General features: G+C 50.1%; 1 protein-coding gene across 1 annotated transcript in view; it reads left to right on the forward strand.

The window, feature by feature from the left end:
• Window positions 1–16,158, forward strand: part of LOC137430930 (dual specificity calcium/calmodulin-dependent 3',5'-cyclic nucleotide phosphodiesterase 1A-like) — a 400,001-nt gene that overhangs the window by 320,196 nt on the left and 63,647 nt on the right. Inside the window, exon 11 of the mRNA XM_078782637.1 lies at window positions 13,017–13,137. Within this exon, the coding sequence (XP_078638763.1) occupies window positions 13,017–13,137 (121 nt within the window). The remainder of the gene's footprint in view (window positions 1–13,016; window positions 13,138–16,158) is intronic.

Here is a 16,158-nt window from a genome sequence, read left to right on the forward strand (position 1 = left end):
ACAGATTTATCCCATATCGTCTTCAGTTGGCTTACCCTTCCTCCCATCCATGGTACACTGAATCTTGTGGTGAGGCAGTTGCCCTGAAACAACTTGCCTTTGCCTCTTGGAAGGCTAATCCAACTGAAGGCAATCTCAGTTCCTTCCACCAACCTCGGAACAAGCGTGTGTCCACTCTCAGGAGAGCCAGGAAACACCATCTCTCTACTCTCAAGACTGAACTCTCAAACCTGTCTCACTCCTCCAAATCCTGTTGGCATCTGGTCAAATCTGTTTCTGGTATTTGTTCCCCCTCCATCCTCTCCCTTACCTCAAATGGCTACACAGCCGACAGACACAGCACGTGACAAAGCCGAATGCCTCAACTCTGTGTTTGCATCAAAATCTTGTGTCCCAAACCCATCCCTCTCTGTACCCACCATACCCAGTCGTACCCTGCTGCTCCTGGACTCTGTGTCCTTCACTCCCGACAAGGTGGAGAAGTTTCTGTCAAACCTGGACTCTGATTCTGCAACTGGACCAGACAGCATCAGCCCACGGGTCCTAAAATCCTGTTCTTCCACTCTTTCCCTCCCTCTCTTTATTTTCTTCACCCTCTCTTTTGCTCAAGGTCATCTGCCATCATCTTGGGAATCAGCCAACATCACCGCTTTACACAAAAAGGTGCAAAACAGATCCTTGCAACTGCAAACCAATCAGCCTGCTCCCAATTATCAGCAAAGTCATGGAATCCATCACTGCTTCGGATATCAAATCTTTCCTCTTCTCCAATGGCTTGATCTCTGATAATCAATTTGGATTCAGGCCAGGTCATTCTACTCTGGACATGCTCTCTCAACAATGGATGGAGGTCCTCAAAGCCAAACAGGAAATCAGAGCTGTCTCCCTTGACATATCACGTGCCTTCGATACGGTCTGGCACCCAGCTCTGATTTCCAAACTCTCCTCCTATGGTATCCATGGAATTCTTCATGCATGGCTTGCAGACTTCCTCTCTGGTCGTAGGCAACGTGTGGCCCTGAATGGATTTCTCTCATCTCCTCTTCCTGTTCTGGCTGGAGTTCCCCAAGGTAGTGTTCTGAGCCCTGTGCTATTTCTGGTCTTCATCAATGATCTCTCCGACTCTCTGGAAAATCGTCTCTATCTCTTTGCTGATGAATCCACTCTCTGCTGCTCCATTCCTCATCCCTCAGATGGGCAGTTTGCAGCATCCTACCTCTCTGCAGACCTGGATAAAATCACAAATTGGTCAAACAAGTGGACATGTCTTTCAATCCTGACAAAACTCACACTCTTACTATGTCTCTCTGAAAAGACCGACTCGATAACCCTCCCATCTACTTTCTCAATAATCCTCTCCAAGAAGGTCTGTCACTCAAGCTTTTGGGTCTCACTATCTGTCATGATCTTTCCTGGGAAAAACCACATTTCCAAGCTGGCCTCCAAAGCCAGTCGCCGACTGGGCATCCTCCGTCATGCAAAGTCCTTCCTTGACACACCTGAGCTCCTCACCACATACCAGGCTTTCATCCGCAGCTCAATGGAATACTGTGCTCCCCTCTGGGCCGGTGCTCATGCCTCACACCTAGCTCGGCTTCACGCTGTTGAAACCAAAGCTTTCAGAATCATTGGAATCTCCCGCGATGAACCTGATTCTGAGGGCCTTTTACTTGCTCACCGCAGGCAGGTTGGTGGTCTTTCTGTCTTCTAAGGACTCCTCTCCGGCTCTGTGCTCTGTTCCCCAAATATTCCTGCAGGTCGCACAAGATCTGCCAGCAACCGTCTTATGGTTAAACTGCCAAAATCTCGGCTCTCTGCTCACCTTCACTCTTTCATTCCTCTTTTCTCCCACCTCTGGAACAAACTCCCTCTCTCTCTTCAATCACACACCTCCCTCCAGGTCTTTAAAACAGCTGATCACCACCATCTCTTATCTTCCCCCATCCAAAACCTTGATATTTTCTACCCCCGCTAATTCACCCCAGATACACTTTTTTGAAATGCCAACTTCTTTCCTGGAAGTCCTTGCAGTGTCCATATGTTTTATACTTCTCCCACCCCCTCCCTTCCCACACCCTCTCCCGCCAAGCCCTCTCCCTCCCACAGATCTCCTGATATCCCTGCTCTCAAATGTTGTGTTTGTGTGCTTCCCCCTCTCTCCCCATCTTGTCTACCGCTCTCCTTATTATTTGTTTTATGTGTCTGTTTGATTTTTTTTGTGTGATTAATGTTAGCTCTTTCACGAGCCTCTATCTTGTATGCAAAAAAAAAGAGAAAAAAAAGACTTCTTGCATGTAAAGATAATAATTTTTGTTGAAATAGGTATGGTGGGAGGTAATTGTTTTTTCAAGATAAATCAAAGGTTGGAAAAGATTATTGGAATACAAGATGGACCGTTTGCAGAAGAAGAAGAAGAAGAAGAGGAAGAACCACCTTTAGAGGCCATTTTTCCCCGCAGAGCAGGGGTTGGCCTTTTTTGGGCACCATGGCCCCTTTTTGAAGCAATGTTTTATGGCCGGATGCCCTTCCTGCGGCCAACCCTGTTAGTCGCCCCTTGCAACACATAGGGAATTACCAGTGAACTGGTCGTTTGCAGGTTTGAGCATAATAATAACTGGTGATTTATTACAACTACCACCTGTTGTAGACAAGCGAATATTTGAAACACCTACAATCAGAGAACGTGTAAATTTTACAGCTGTGAATACATGGAAACGATACATCAGAATGTATATGCTAACGCAGAAAATGAGATCTGAAGATGACATTGCTTTCTCTGAACTTCAGACACGTATAGGTAGGGACGAAGTAACATATGAAGACATAGAGGTCCTCAAATGTCGGGTTAAGGAATGTCCAACGAGAAATGAAAATGCTTGGTACAAAGATAGGAAGCAAGTTTTGATTGCAAAAACACATCAGGTCAAGGATGCCTATAATGATGAACAGATTCAGAGGCTACATGGAGATTCGTATATTTTACCAGCAAAATATATTCCAAGTAAGAAAAGTTCTGCTATGCCTGATCTCGGCAAAGCTAACGAAACACAACTCAAGGGTCTTCCAAATCTTCTTCACCTAAAGAGTGGTGCACCTATTAAAATTACAAGCAACATCAATAAAGTTGACAAGCTAACTAATGGCACATTTGGTTATGTAGTTGATGTGGATACCAAAAATAGCATTGTTTGGTGTAGGTTTGATGATGATACCGGTGTCATGACAAGAAGTATCTGCAACGCTAAGTGTAGCCTAGACAGGTATGCAGTACCGATAAAGCCGTTGAAGGAGATTGTAACATGGAAAAAATCAACAGAGAGAGTAAGTTTTCGGCGGACTCAATATCCATTAGTACTTGCATATGCCATTACCTGCAATGCAGCACAAGGAATCACGAGAGACAGAGTTATGGTCGACTACACAACAAAATGTCAAAGTTTTACAAGACAACATGGTTGTTTCTTTGTTGCTGTCAGTCGCTCAAGAACTTTAGAAGGTGTGTTTCTGAAGAATTTTCAAAGAGGTTATATTTATTGTCATCCATCTGTAAAACAAGAATTAGCTCGACTGGAAGCATCTGCTGTTCATGAATGTTCACCCAAATTTTTGGATGAGAAGGCATTCGAGTGCTCAAAGGATGATATGGTGTTAACTGATTACAAGGTTTCATATATCAATATTAACGGTTTGCAAAATGCTGATCATCTTGAATGTTTAAGAAAAGATAATAATTTAGGGTTTTCTGATTTATTGTGCAAAGCTGAGACCAAACTAGGACCTGATGTAGACAATTCAATGATTGCACTTGAAGATTTCGAAATAGTTGAAACAATCGATGTTTCGTCAAATCAATGGGATTAGTCATTTACAAGAAAAAGAATACAGATTTAGTTTGGCTTTCATGCTCAGGCTTTAAACTAGCTTCAGGAAAAGGTCAAATAATCAGATGTAAGTTAAATGTAGCCTTAATTATGTTCCTCTACCTTCACCCAAAATATGAAAGAGTGATCTCGCAGATCTTACTAACTTCATTGGAGCACCTGAATGCAATTCAAATGCAAAGATTATAATGGGTGACTTCAATATGGATTCTCTCTCAGGTCTTACACATAAGGAAGATCATTTGAAGTACATTTGTGAAAGTACTGGGTGTGTTCAAGCTTTGAAAGCCATGACACATATAAATGGAGGACAACTAGACCATATCCTATTGGATTCGAAATTTCCCTTTACATTTGTTTTTCGTTGCTTTTGTGGTGGACACGATGGCTCGCTGGCGCGGTGACATCATTCCGCGCACCAAGAGGGTGTCGGCCACGCCCGAGGGGTAGGCGTGGCCTCGGGATATACACGGGGCACGCAGCCCCGAGCGAGTCAGTGCTACAGTTTGAGCTATTGAATAAAGACTCTTTTGACCCTACGCGTTGTGGCTTACCTTCGTTGGCAAACAAGTTGCGTGCGTAGCACCACGCTACATTGGTGACCCCTTTAGGTTCAGCCGTCGCTGACCACAGAACGCGCCATGGCCAACAACGTGGTAGCGGTGAAGCTCCCTGAGTTTTGGGAAGCTCAGGCCGAAGTATGGTTCGTGCAGGCCGAGGCACAGTTCCAACTTCGAGGCGTAACGGCGGTTGAGATGCGTTATTACCACGTCATCGCCACCCTCGGGCCCGGCACAGCCGCCCGAGTCGTGTCCGTCCTGCGGAACCCACCGGCCGACCACAGGTACGTGGCGCTCAAGCGTCTCCTCATCGCCACGTTCGGCCTCACAGAGTGTGAGCGGGCCGACCGCCTCCTGGACCTTCCCGAACTCGGCGACACACGACCATTGGTCCGGATGGACTACATGCTTTCGCTGCTGGGTGACAAAGCCCCGGATTTTTTTATTCCGGGCGCTCTTTCTACGCCAGCTACCGGCACAGGTACGCCTCGCGTTGGCCAGTTCCAAAATAAAGGAACCCCGCGCTCTGGCCGTCGAGGCCGACAAGTTTTACGCGGCTTGTGACACGCGGGCGAGCTTCGGTGCGGCCGTCGCGGATCCCGAGGCCGAAGCTGATGCACACCTCGTGGATCCCGAGGCTGATGCCGATGCACACCTCGTGGCCGCCGCCACGCCCCGCCCACCACCACCGCGAAAGCCGCGGCCTCCGCCTCCGCCGCAAACCTGGTGCCGTTTCCACGCCAGGTTTGGCCACAAGGCTAGGAATTGTTGCCCGCCGTGCTCGTTTGGCAAGTCGGGAAACTCCCGGGCTGGCGCTCGGTAGCGGCTTTGAGCATCGGCCTTTCCGGCAGCCTCCTTTTTGTCACGGACACCTTGTCCGGGCGTCGCTTCCTCTGCGACACAGGCGCACAGGTGAGCGTTATCCCCGCCTCCACGTCCGACAAGCGAACCGCGGGCCGGGGCCCCGCATTGCTTGCAGCCAACGGTACACCCATACGCACATTCGGGAAGCGCTGCCTCTCCCTGCGGTTCGGAGGGCAATGCTTTCAATGGACGTTCGTAACCGCCAGCGTGCCCATGGCATTGCTCGGTGCGGACTTCCTATGTGCAAATGGGTTGTTGGTGGACGTGAAGAACAGACGCCTCGTCCAGGCCGAAACGTTCAGCTCGCTTGCTTGCGTGCTGAGCAGTTCGGTTCCGGTGAGGTTGGTCTGTACGCTTCCGGCAGCGGACGAATTCACCTGCCTCCTCGCCAGCTTCCCGGCCCTCACGTGGCCCACCTTCTCGGCGGTAGCCGTCAAGCATGGGGTGGAACATCACATCCCCACCGTCGGGCCACCGGTCTACGCCCAGGCGCGCCGCCTCGATCCGACGAAGCTCACGGTGGCAAAGGCGGAGTTCGCTACGCTGGAGCGGCTGGGCATCATACGGCGCTCCAAGAGCGCTTGGGCGTCGCCACTGCACATCGTGCCGAAGCCCGGCGGGGGATGGCGGCCGTGCGGAGACTACCGCCGCCTCAACGATGCCACCACCCCCGACCGCTACCCGGTCCCTCACATTCAGGACTTTTCCGCCCGGTTGGTGAAAATGTCCTTCTTTTCTAAGGTGGACCTCATCCGCGGCTACCACCAGATCCCCGTCAGGCCGGAGGACATACCGAAGACGGCCATCATTACACCATTCAGCCTCTTCGAGTTTCTTTGGATGCCCGTCGGGTTGAAGAATGCGGCTCAGGCGTTCCAACGGTTGATGGACAGCATCTTGCGCGACTTGGATTGCGTTTACGTCTACCTGGACGACATCCTTGTCACAAGCGCGTCCCACGAAGAGCACCTCCGCCACCTCCGCACGCTCTTCGAACGCCTGGGCCAGCATGGCCTGATCGTAAACCCCGCCAAGTGCCGGTTCGGCGTCGCCGAAATCGACTTTTTGGGGCACTGCGTCACCAGGCATGGGGCCACCCCCTTACCGGCAAAGGTGGAGGTGGTAAAGGGGTTTCCGCTCCCCCGCATGATCAAGGAGCTCCAGGAGATCCTGGGCATGGTGAACTTTTACCACCGTTTCCTGCCCCGCGTCGCCCAGCTCCTGCGCCCCCTGCACGAGGCCCTCCAGGGGAAGCCGGGCAAAGGTGACGTTGTTTGGACCGAGCAGATGGACGCGGCGTTCGCGGGCGCAAAGCTCGCCTTGGCTAACGCCACCATGCTCGCGCACCCGGCGCTCAATGCACCGATCGCCCTCACCACCGACGCGTCGGACTACGCGGTGGGTGCGGTGCACGAGCAATGGGTGCGTGGCGCTTGGCAACCGCTGGCATTTTTCAGCCGGCAGCTTCGCCCGCACGAACGCCGGTACAGCACCTTCGACCGCGAGTTGCTCGGGCTCCACCTGGCAGTCCGGCACTTCCGCCCTCTGCTCGAGGGCCGTTCGTTCACGGCCTTCGTCGCCAACAAGCCCCTGGTCTTTGCGATGGCCAAGGTCGCCGAGCCATGGTCGGCCCGGCAGCAGCGTCACCTCTCGGCCGTGTCCGAGTACACGACGGACATCCGGCACGTCGCAGGGAAAGGCCAACCCGGTGGCGGATTGCCTTTCCCGGTCCGTCGCCCACGCGGTCCACCTCGGGATCGACTATGCCCGGATGGCGGCAGACCAGACCGCCGACCCCGACGTCCAGGCCTTGCGGACCGCCGTCACGGGCCCCGCGTCACCGAGGTGCCGTTCGACGGCGCGGGCACGGCCCTCTTGTGCGACGTCTCCCTCGGGCGGCCTCGCCCCATCATGCCCGCCGGGTTTTTGACGCCATCCACGGCCTGTCCCACCCGGGCACGAAGGCCTCCCAGAGGCTGGTCGCTGACAAGTTCGTCTGGCATGGCCTCTGGAAGGCCGTCCACGATTGGACCAGGACGTGCCTCGCATGCCAGCGCGCGAAGGTGCACCGCCACACCCAGGCCCCGTTGGCCCCGTTCACGGTGCCCGAACGTCGGTTCGACCACGTTCACATGGACTTGGTGGGACCTCTGCCCCCCTCGCGGGGTTTCACCCACGTCCTCACCATGGTGGACCACACCACCCGGTGGCCGAAGGTCGTGACTTTGGCGTCGACGACGGCGGCGGACGTCGTGCAGGCGTTCATTGCCACCTGGGTTGCCCGGTTCGGCGCCCCCTCTGCCATCTCATCTGACCGCGGCCCCCAGTTCACCTCGGAGCTCTGGGGGGCGGTCGCGCGGGGGCTCGGCGTCCAGCTGCACCGCACCACGGCCTACCACCCCCAGGCCAACGGCCTGTGCGAGCGCTTCCACCGCTCCTTGAAGGCCGCGCTCCGGGCCACCCTCCGCGACGGCGGCTGGGTCGACAGGCTCCCCTAGGTCCTGCTGGGCCTCCGGACGGCACCCAAGGACGACCTGCGTGCATCCACAGTGGAGTTGGTCTTCGGACAACCGCTGCGGGTGCCGGGCGAGTTCCTCCCCGACTCCACGGCACCACGGCGCAGCAGCGCTCCGCACTGCTGGAGACCGCCCGGAGGTTCGCCCCGGTGCCGACGGCGCACCACTGGTGCCCGCCAACGCACGTCGCCCCGGAGCTTCGCACAGCGGAGTACGTGTTCATCCGCCACGACACCCACCGGACACCGCTGCTGCCCCCGTACGACGGGCCCTTCCGCGTACTGGAGACCGGGGCAAAACACTTCACCCTCGACATCGGCGGTACTCCTGACCGCGTTTCCGTGGACCGCCGGCCCACCTCGACGTGGACCACCCCCCGCCAGTGGCTCGGCCTCCGCGTCGGGGCCGCCCCCCCGGCGGGCGGACCTCCGGCACCGCCCAGCCCCACCGGCACGCCCCCCCCCCCCCCGGGTCCTGCACCCATCCCAGGTGCCGCCGGGGGCATCCCAGATGACATCCCGGCATCCCAGACGCCGCCAGCCGCCAGAGGGCGCTTCGGCCGGGTCATCCGTTTGCCCTGCAAACTGACCCTTCAGGTGCGTGGGAATTCTGGGGGGGCGCGTGTGGCGGACACGATGGCTCGCTGGCACGGTGACATCAATCCGCGCACCAAGAGGGTGTCGGCCATGCCCGAGGGGTAGGCGTGGCCTCGGGATATACACTGGGTGCGCAGCCCCGAGCGAGTCAGTGCTACAGTTTGAGCTATTGAATAAAGACTCTTTTGACCCTACGCGTTGTGGCTTACCTTCGTTGGCAAACAAGTTGCGTGCGTAGCACCACGCTACACTTTACTATTTTTCATGGTGACCACAAAGCTAGATCAGTATGATTTTCTACCAGTTATATAGTTGTTGTTATGTGGAAAGTAAAGGGTTGTGAGTTATGTAGAAAGTAAATGTTTGAAGAGGATTAAGAAACTGAATGTGGTTATACCAATCGTGTACATGATGGACGAGACGTTTGCTCTAAAACAAAAATGTTTCGAAACACAGTCTGTGATTCTTCATGATACCACCATGGTTCTGGAATTGTTTGAATTTACGACCATTTTTGCAGGCTTATGTATTGTGTATGCTGTTACCTGTTATCTGTGTTTGCTTATACCTGTTATTATGCTCTACTGATGAACATATGACTCATTGCTCCCGCCAGGGAGTAATGCATTCGATCGTGTGCGTGTGTGTTCGTGTGTTTGTGAACAAGATATCTGGAAAAGTTCTGAACGGATTTGGATGAAAGTTGGTGGGATGATTGCCCTTGGGATAAGGAAGAATTGATTAGTTTTTGGTGAAGCTCAGGATATTATTCCGGAGCCAGGAATTTTTTGAAGGATTTCTTTACCATTGGAAGATAGGGCTCATTTTTTTTTTAACATTATCTTCTATATATTCTATATTTAACATTGTGATATGAAAATAGTTTTCATATTTGTTGTAAATGTAGTTTAAACTCGTGGTTATGCGTTAGAGCGGTGTATTTTATTAGCGGCGTCGTCTTCAAGGTTCTTTTTTTTTCTTCTAATAAAGACATATTCTGTCATTTTAAAACTACCAAAGTGTGTATTCAGTTTCCCCGTTTCATAAAATGTATCGTTTGATACGTATAATGCTTTTCAATTTTTTTTTATTATTCTTTTTTTTTTTTTTACCTCAGAAGAGATATCATTATCAACATTTACCTCAGCGAATGTCAATCGCGGTGTCAGTATTTGATGAACTTATAAAGACTTAGGTGAGTTATAAGTGTGACAAGCATGTGCACGGGATTCTTCCCAGAAGAATGAGTGGTCGCATTAGCTTGTACGACTTAAAATGAGCGAGTTTTGTTTTCACGTTTGGGCCAGTTTTACATGTTGTATCCCTCAGGAATGAAACGAACGTTTTTCTGGCTTACAATTTTATTTGAAGTCACACATGTCTCAAAATACACTCACTTATGTAGAATTGTATGCTGAATCCGAAAATGTAAGTGAAATTGCCTTGTTTTTTTTAAACATTATCTTCTATATATTCTAACTATATATCTGTGCAGTGTCTGTCTTGTCTTGTCTTGTGTTGTCTTGTCTTGTGTTGTCACTCAACTACTCCCTCAAACTTTTGTGAAATCGTACTATTCCAACTTGACCCACGGCGGGAGTATGCGCTCTACTGAGTGGCGTTCTAGTTTTGCTATGCATTGAAAATGTGGACAATTTGACAACTTCCGTCATTTCAATAAATATAATACCAAATCGTTATGGTCTTTTTTGTACACCAGCGCCTCCCAATTCTGTTTCTCGGTGCTGCACGGTGACATCGACAGGTACTTTAGTTGCCTGCCGTTGTCGCTCTCCGAAGTAGCATTTATACACATTTACCTCAGAAGTGCATTTGTACACAACCCACACAGTGCAGCATCAGCGGACGCCAAAGGATATGTTGTCCAACGTCCCCCTCCCAATACTGTGTCTATGAGCTGCGGTATTGCTGGACGCCAAAGGCGCCCCGGCAATGTCACGCTGTGGGATATTTAAATATTTGGCATCGGGGCGGTGTATTTTGAATGTATCTGTACTTGTTGTACACCGCTCCTTTCCTATGCCATCTCCAGACTCCAGGCGCTGCATAACGTCATTGCCGGGCACCGAAGGGGGCTCGGCAATGACGCGCACTGAAATGTACTCAGTTTTCACTCTGGTTGTTTTCTTGTTTGTTTGTCCGGGCAATATCTCAGCCATCATTTGAGCTAGGAAGCTGAAATTTCGGCACAATAGTGACTAAGTACTTTGTCAAAAACGGTATTTTTTTTTTTTGATAAATCAATTAAATGATTAGTTACTTCATTATTATTGATTAATTAAGTACTATTATAAATTTTGGGGTAGAGTGAAATATATATATTCAGGTAGATATGTGTAGGTATCATTCTACAACTGTCATGAAGAAGAAGAACCATTTCGATTTACAGAAGTCAAGGACCCGTTTAGCCCGAATGTCAGATTAGGTGTATATTTGTCCTGATTACGAGGAATTGGGCGTGTTAACTAGTGTAGGGATTATGTTAATTCCCCTGTGTGTGAAAACTCTGTAGTTAACCCTACTATTTTTAAACCATCACCAGTGCCCATTAGTTACCCTAATTAATAATTGCCCCAATAAAACTCACCGGAAGCCAGTTCGGGGCACTGCCAATAGAACCACAGCCAGCTACATCACCAACTTGCATAGCAACACTTATTCTTCAGGCTGGCTGAGGCCATGCCCACCTCGCAATGGATTTGTCGAGGGGTTGATGTGGAGATCACACCATTGGGCCAGGTGTCGACCAACGGGAAGGCTAGTGTATGGAGGGACTCGTGATTGGTCAAGGCATGGGTAAGAAGCTGGCCACTGATTGGTGGAAGGAAGGCCGAGGGGGAAGCAGAGCGCCGATTGGCCAGGTACCACCGATGATGTCAGGGGCAAGTAAGAAGCGGCATGCTGATTGGTTGAGAGGACAGCTGACGTCACGAGACGGCCAATAAAAGAACTGGCTGGCCGGCATTTTATCCCTCCTCGTTTTTGGATCGCTTCTCGTTTGGACCTTATTCTCATGTTGGACCCCCTCTGGTTCTGGATCCCTTCGTGCCCGGACGTTCTTCTCCTCGCTTTGGACTCTCTTCCCTTCTTCTCCTGCTGCCTCTTATGCCTTCCTCCACCATCGACTCTCTCTCCTTTGGTTCCGGACATCGCGAGCGATTGCGCGTGGACGAGGGTGGCTTGCCGCTGGACCACCACATGGCCACGGTGAGTGGGATGGCCAGTGAGGCCAAGCAGCATGTGAACGAGGTGGATTGCGGCCTTCCTCCCACCAACACCGGAGTGCGCGCTCGGACTGGACGATTGCAGACGACACACCGAGCGAGTTGAGCTGAGTGCACGATAACCCACACTATTTATTTTATGCAGTTATCCTCCCCATTTGTTTGTGTTTAAGTCTGGTGTGGGGACGTCCCGATTTAAGACATTTATTTACCGTCGCGTTCTTGTTCTCAGGTTCCACAGAATAAACCTGTTTATTTTTGTACATAAAAGCCGTTTTCGTTTGAGTTTATTTCCTGCAGGTTTTGAAGACTGCCCAGCGAGATCGTGTCAGATAAAAGCTTCCAGCTTCTTCTCCCTCTTTCTTCCTCTCGTGCATACATAATGAAATCCGTATTTGAACTAAACGCCTTTGGAGGTAAACCTGGCCTTGGCTATCCGTGATTTCCCGGTCTTAACCAAGGGGGAGTCACGCGACGGTACTTATACATTTCCTTTCTCTTCTGGCCATTATCTCAGGCACCTTTTGAGTTAGGAAGCTGACATTTGAACATGCCAATGACCAAGTGATTTGGCTGTAAAGGCTATTTTTGATTTATTGATTTATCAATTAATCGATTAATTATTTAATTATTTGATTAATGACTTTTTTCCATTTCCACTTCCATTTCAAACTTGTAAATATCGCGTTTCCCTTTTCCCTTTCGGATGAAATGGTGGTGGTTTATGTGTTCCATTGGCCAATTGATTCATTATTTCATTATTTTATGATCATTATTTATTTATTTTCATTATTAATCATTTATTTATTTTCTTTCTCATCTGGGGAATATCTCAGGCACCTTTTGAGCTCGGTAGGTAATATTTGCCTAGGACAGTGACCAAGTGATGTTGCTATAAAGGGTATTTTTGATTTATTGATTAATCAATTAATTTTTTTATTTTTTTCCTATTAATGACTTATTTAATTTTTTTTTTTTACGTTACAGCTTCGGATAAAGCACTGGTGGTTTCGGTATGCTATTAGCCAATTGATTAAGAAAATAATTTATGATTATTATTTATTGATTTTAATTATGCAATCAATCAATTATTGTACACCTCTCCGAACCAATTCAGTCTCTATGAGCCACACGGCGGTATTGCCGGGTGCCAAAGGTGCCCCGGCAATGCCGCGCCGGAGGATATTTATTTATTTGGCATGGGGGCGGTGTACTTTGAATGTATCTGTACTTGTTTCTCTTTCTTTCAGTACGAGCATGCAAAAGGTAGCTGAGTTTTGTGCATTGAGGTACACCTTCCTGACTATTTTCATGATAAAGCTGTGATTGTTCATTTGTGTGTGTTGGCCTACAGCCTCGACAAGCCCAAGGCGATGTCACTCATGCTACACACTGCAGACATCAGTCATCCGGCTAAGGTGTGGGATTTGCACCATCGGTGGACCTCTTCATTGCTTGAGGAGTTCTTTCAACAGGTGAATGACTGGAATGTGCAGCTTTGCAGGGAAATCCCCTTAGTAAGCAACACTGTATACGTTGTTCCTTCCATTTCAAAGTTTCGTCCAATTTGGTACCTACTTTGCAGCAGAACTTCATACAATAATTCTCAAACGACACCAGAACGGCACTCGGTAGAGCACATACCTTTGCCAGGCTCAACTGTTTACGTTTTCTATCCCACTGATAGGCTGAATCTGAATCTGTATCTAGACCTGAACCAAAATCGAATCGGCTTGTTCTTGTTGCATAACCAACTCATCCACCAAATGTTGTCATAATCTGCCCTCAACTTTTTGAGATATCATGCTATATAATGTTTTTGATCCCATCTCTCAAATGTGAAGAATCACTTAAAAACGCCTCGTATCTGTATCCAGGTATTCGCCAAAATCTATTTCATTTCGTTTTTGACACACACTAAACACGTCCACCAAGTTTCCTCCGAATTCATCCATAACCTTTTGAGATATCCTGTTCACAGAGAGACAGACATGGCTGAAAACATAATGTCGTGCGATTGACTCTCGGTTTAGACCGGGGAAATCGCGTGTGGCCAAAGCGACCTTTAACTCTGAGGTGACGTTCAATGGCGGATTTCGCTATACATATGCGCAATGTAAAGAAGGAAAGAGGAAGAAGCGGCGAGATTTACCTGACACGATCTCGCTGGGCAGTCTTCAATCTGCAGGAAATTAAACTCACACGAAACGGAATTTATGTACAAAAAAAGAACAATTTATAATATGGAACCTGAGAACAATGGACGCGACGATAAATAAAGAATGTTCTGAAATCGGGATCTCGCACACCTCACTTCGAATACAAGCACAGGGGAATGAATAATAAAATAACCGTTTTGTTGTGTTTGTGAATGCGAGCTTATCTGTCTGGAAGTGTCAGGTCCATTCAGGCTCGTCGTTCAGGCCCCAAGCATGCAGTCCAGGCACGGCGCCGATCCTCGGGACCTGCTCGGCCATCAGCGCGACCAGGCCTCGATGACACCTCTCGCTCGTGCGCTGCCGGGCCAACGTCCGCCGCTGCCGGCAAGCCTCGCGCGATCACCCGCGAGGTCCCATGCGTGAACGCCGGGCAAGAGGATCGTCGGCGCTCCAAGGTCCAACAGGCAAGGCAATCTTTGGATCGCAAGGGAAGAGGTCCAGCACAGAGGGACAGTTCAGAGCAAGAGGGCAAAGGGAAGAGCTCCATCGCACAGGGACAGTCCAGAGCAAGAGGGCAAAGGGAAGAGAGAAAATGTCAGCAAGCGAGAGGTTTTACTCGCCGTCACGTGACGTCAGCTCTCTTCTCGAATCTTCCGAATGCGTTGGTCGCCTCTCATTGACCGAGCACTTTTTGCCCTTTGTGTCAAGCCATTGGTCGGTGGCCAATCACAAGTCCTTCTTTACTCTCCAATCGGTGCTCTTGGTGTTGCTCGCCCCTCACCTTCCTGGCAATCACGAGTTCTCCTGGGTGTGGCTCTCAGCCTGCCTGGTTAATGTCTGGTCGCCATGGTGTACCACTGTGCGGCCGCTTGTTGTTTGTCTTTTCGGTCAGTTTTATCGTCTTGTGGCGGAGGGAAATTTAATTCGTGTTGTGCTAATGGGCCTAACTAATGTATGTGATGTGTTGCCATAAGGGACACCGGAATGATCACAGAGGTTTGACATACCAGGGAGTTAGCCTTATCCCTATTCTACCTATCACCCACCCGATCATCCTCGTATGATCACAGGTACACACTTAATCCGACAAACCGGGCTAACATAACTTATTACAAGTGAGGTTTCCCTAGCACGACAGACGAAGCACCTACCTATGCAGATCTACCTGGATCTATATATGCCTGACCGACCGACATAACAATAATGTCCATCCACCATGGGTATCGGACGTAATTACGAGATCACGGCTCTCCCCATCAAATGGCATGGAACAATCAATACCTTTACAATAACAGTAATCATAGGAGCAATACCCCTTGGCACTCACCTGGTAGAGTGAAGCAGTATACTACACTGACTAAATGTATTTTTAAACATGTATTGAATGTATTGAATTTCCGGGTTCGGTTGCGAGAGGACGCTGGCGTTGCATATTCGCCGCTTCTCCGACTGGATGGATGTACAGGATCTGCTTCTACCTTTCTGACCTGACATCTCACACCTGTCCTGCCTTTTCACACCCGCACGTGCCGCGTGTTCTCCGGCTGGATAACGGAATCTGCTTTTGATGGTACGGAATACGGAATTCGAAAGGCCCGCTCCCGTTGTTTGTGTCCGTGGCCTTGTTTGCCGGTGGCCTTGTGGCCTTGTTTGCCGCTGTGGTCTTGATTAGCGGCTGCAGTCGTTTGCCGCTGCGTTAGCCGCTTTGCCTCCTCGACCTTGGCCTCGTACTCGTCCCTTCGCTCCTGCCTGGCATGGCTCTGAAGTACTCCGCCGCAAGGCTTCTTCTGCTCAATACCCGCTCCACCCCATCATGCATCTCTGCCATCAAATCAAATGGACTCCTCCGACGACCCAGGTACATTCACCGTGGCTCCGGTCGCAAGTTTGTTTATTTGCAATCAGGTCACTCCATCCCCGTCCTCTGGTCGGCTCAGCGCACTCTCACTCTTCGTCCCAGCGCACCTGGTCACAGCAACCCACACGATCGCACCTCTTGCCTACGAACCCTGGCTAAATCACCTGAATTCATCCCTGCTGTTCAAAACAACATCAAGCTCACCCTGTTCAACACCCGGTCCCTCAACAATAAATGCCTCATCCTGAACGAATACATCCTGGATAACAAACTGGACTTTCTCTGTCTCACCGAAACCTGGCAACAACCTCTGGACTACTACACACTCAACCTCACCACACCCAGTGGATATTCCTACGTCAATAAACCACGCTCGGAGGGCCGAGGTGGTGGAATTGCCGTTATCCACCGTCAAGACATCAAGACCAACCTCATCTCCATCTCATCTGCTCCATCATTTGAACACCTGGCTTTAAAAC

Source organism: Myxine glutinosa, chromosome 7 (assembly GCF_964187855.1).
Source record: "Myxine glutinosa chromosome 7, kmMyxGlut1.1, whole genome shotgun sequence".
NCBI lineage: Eukaryota > Metazoa > Chordata > Myxini > Myxiniformes > Myxinidae > Myxine > Myxine glutinosa.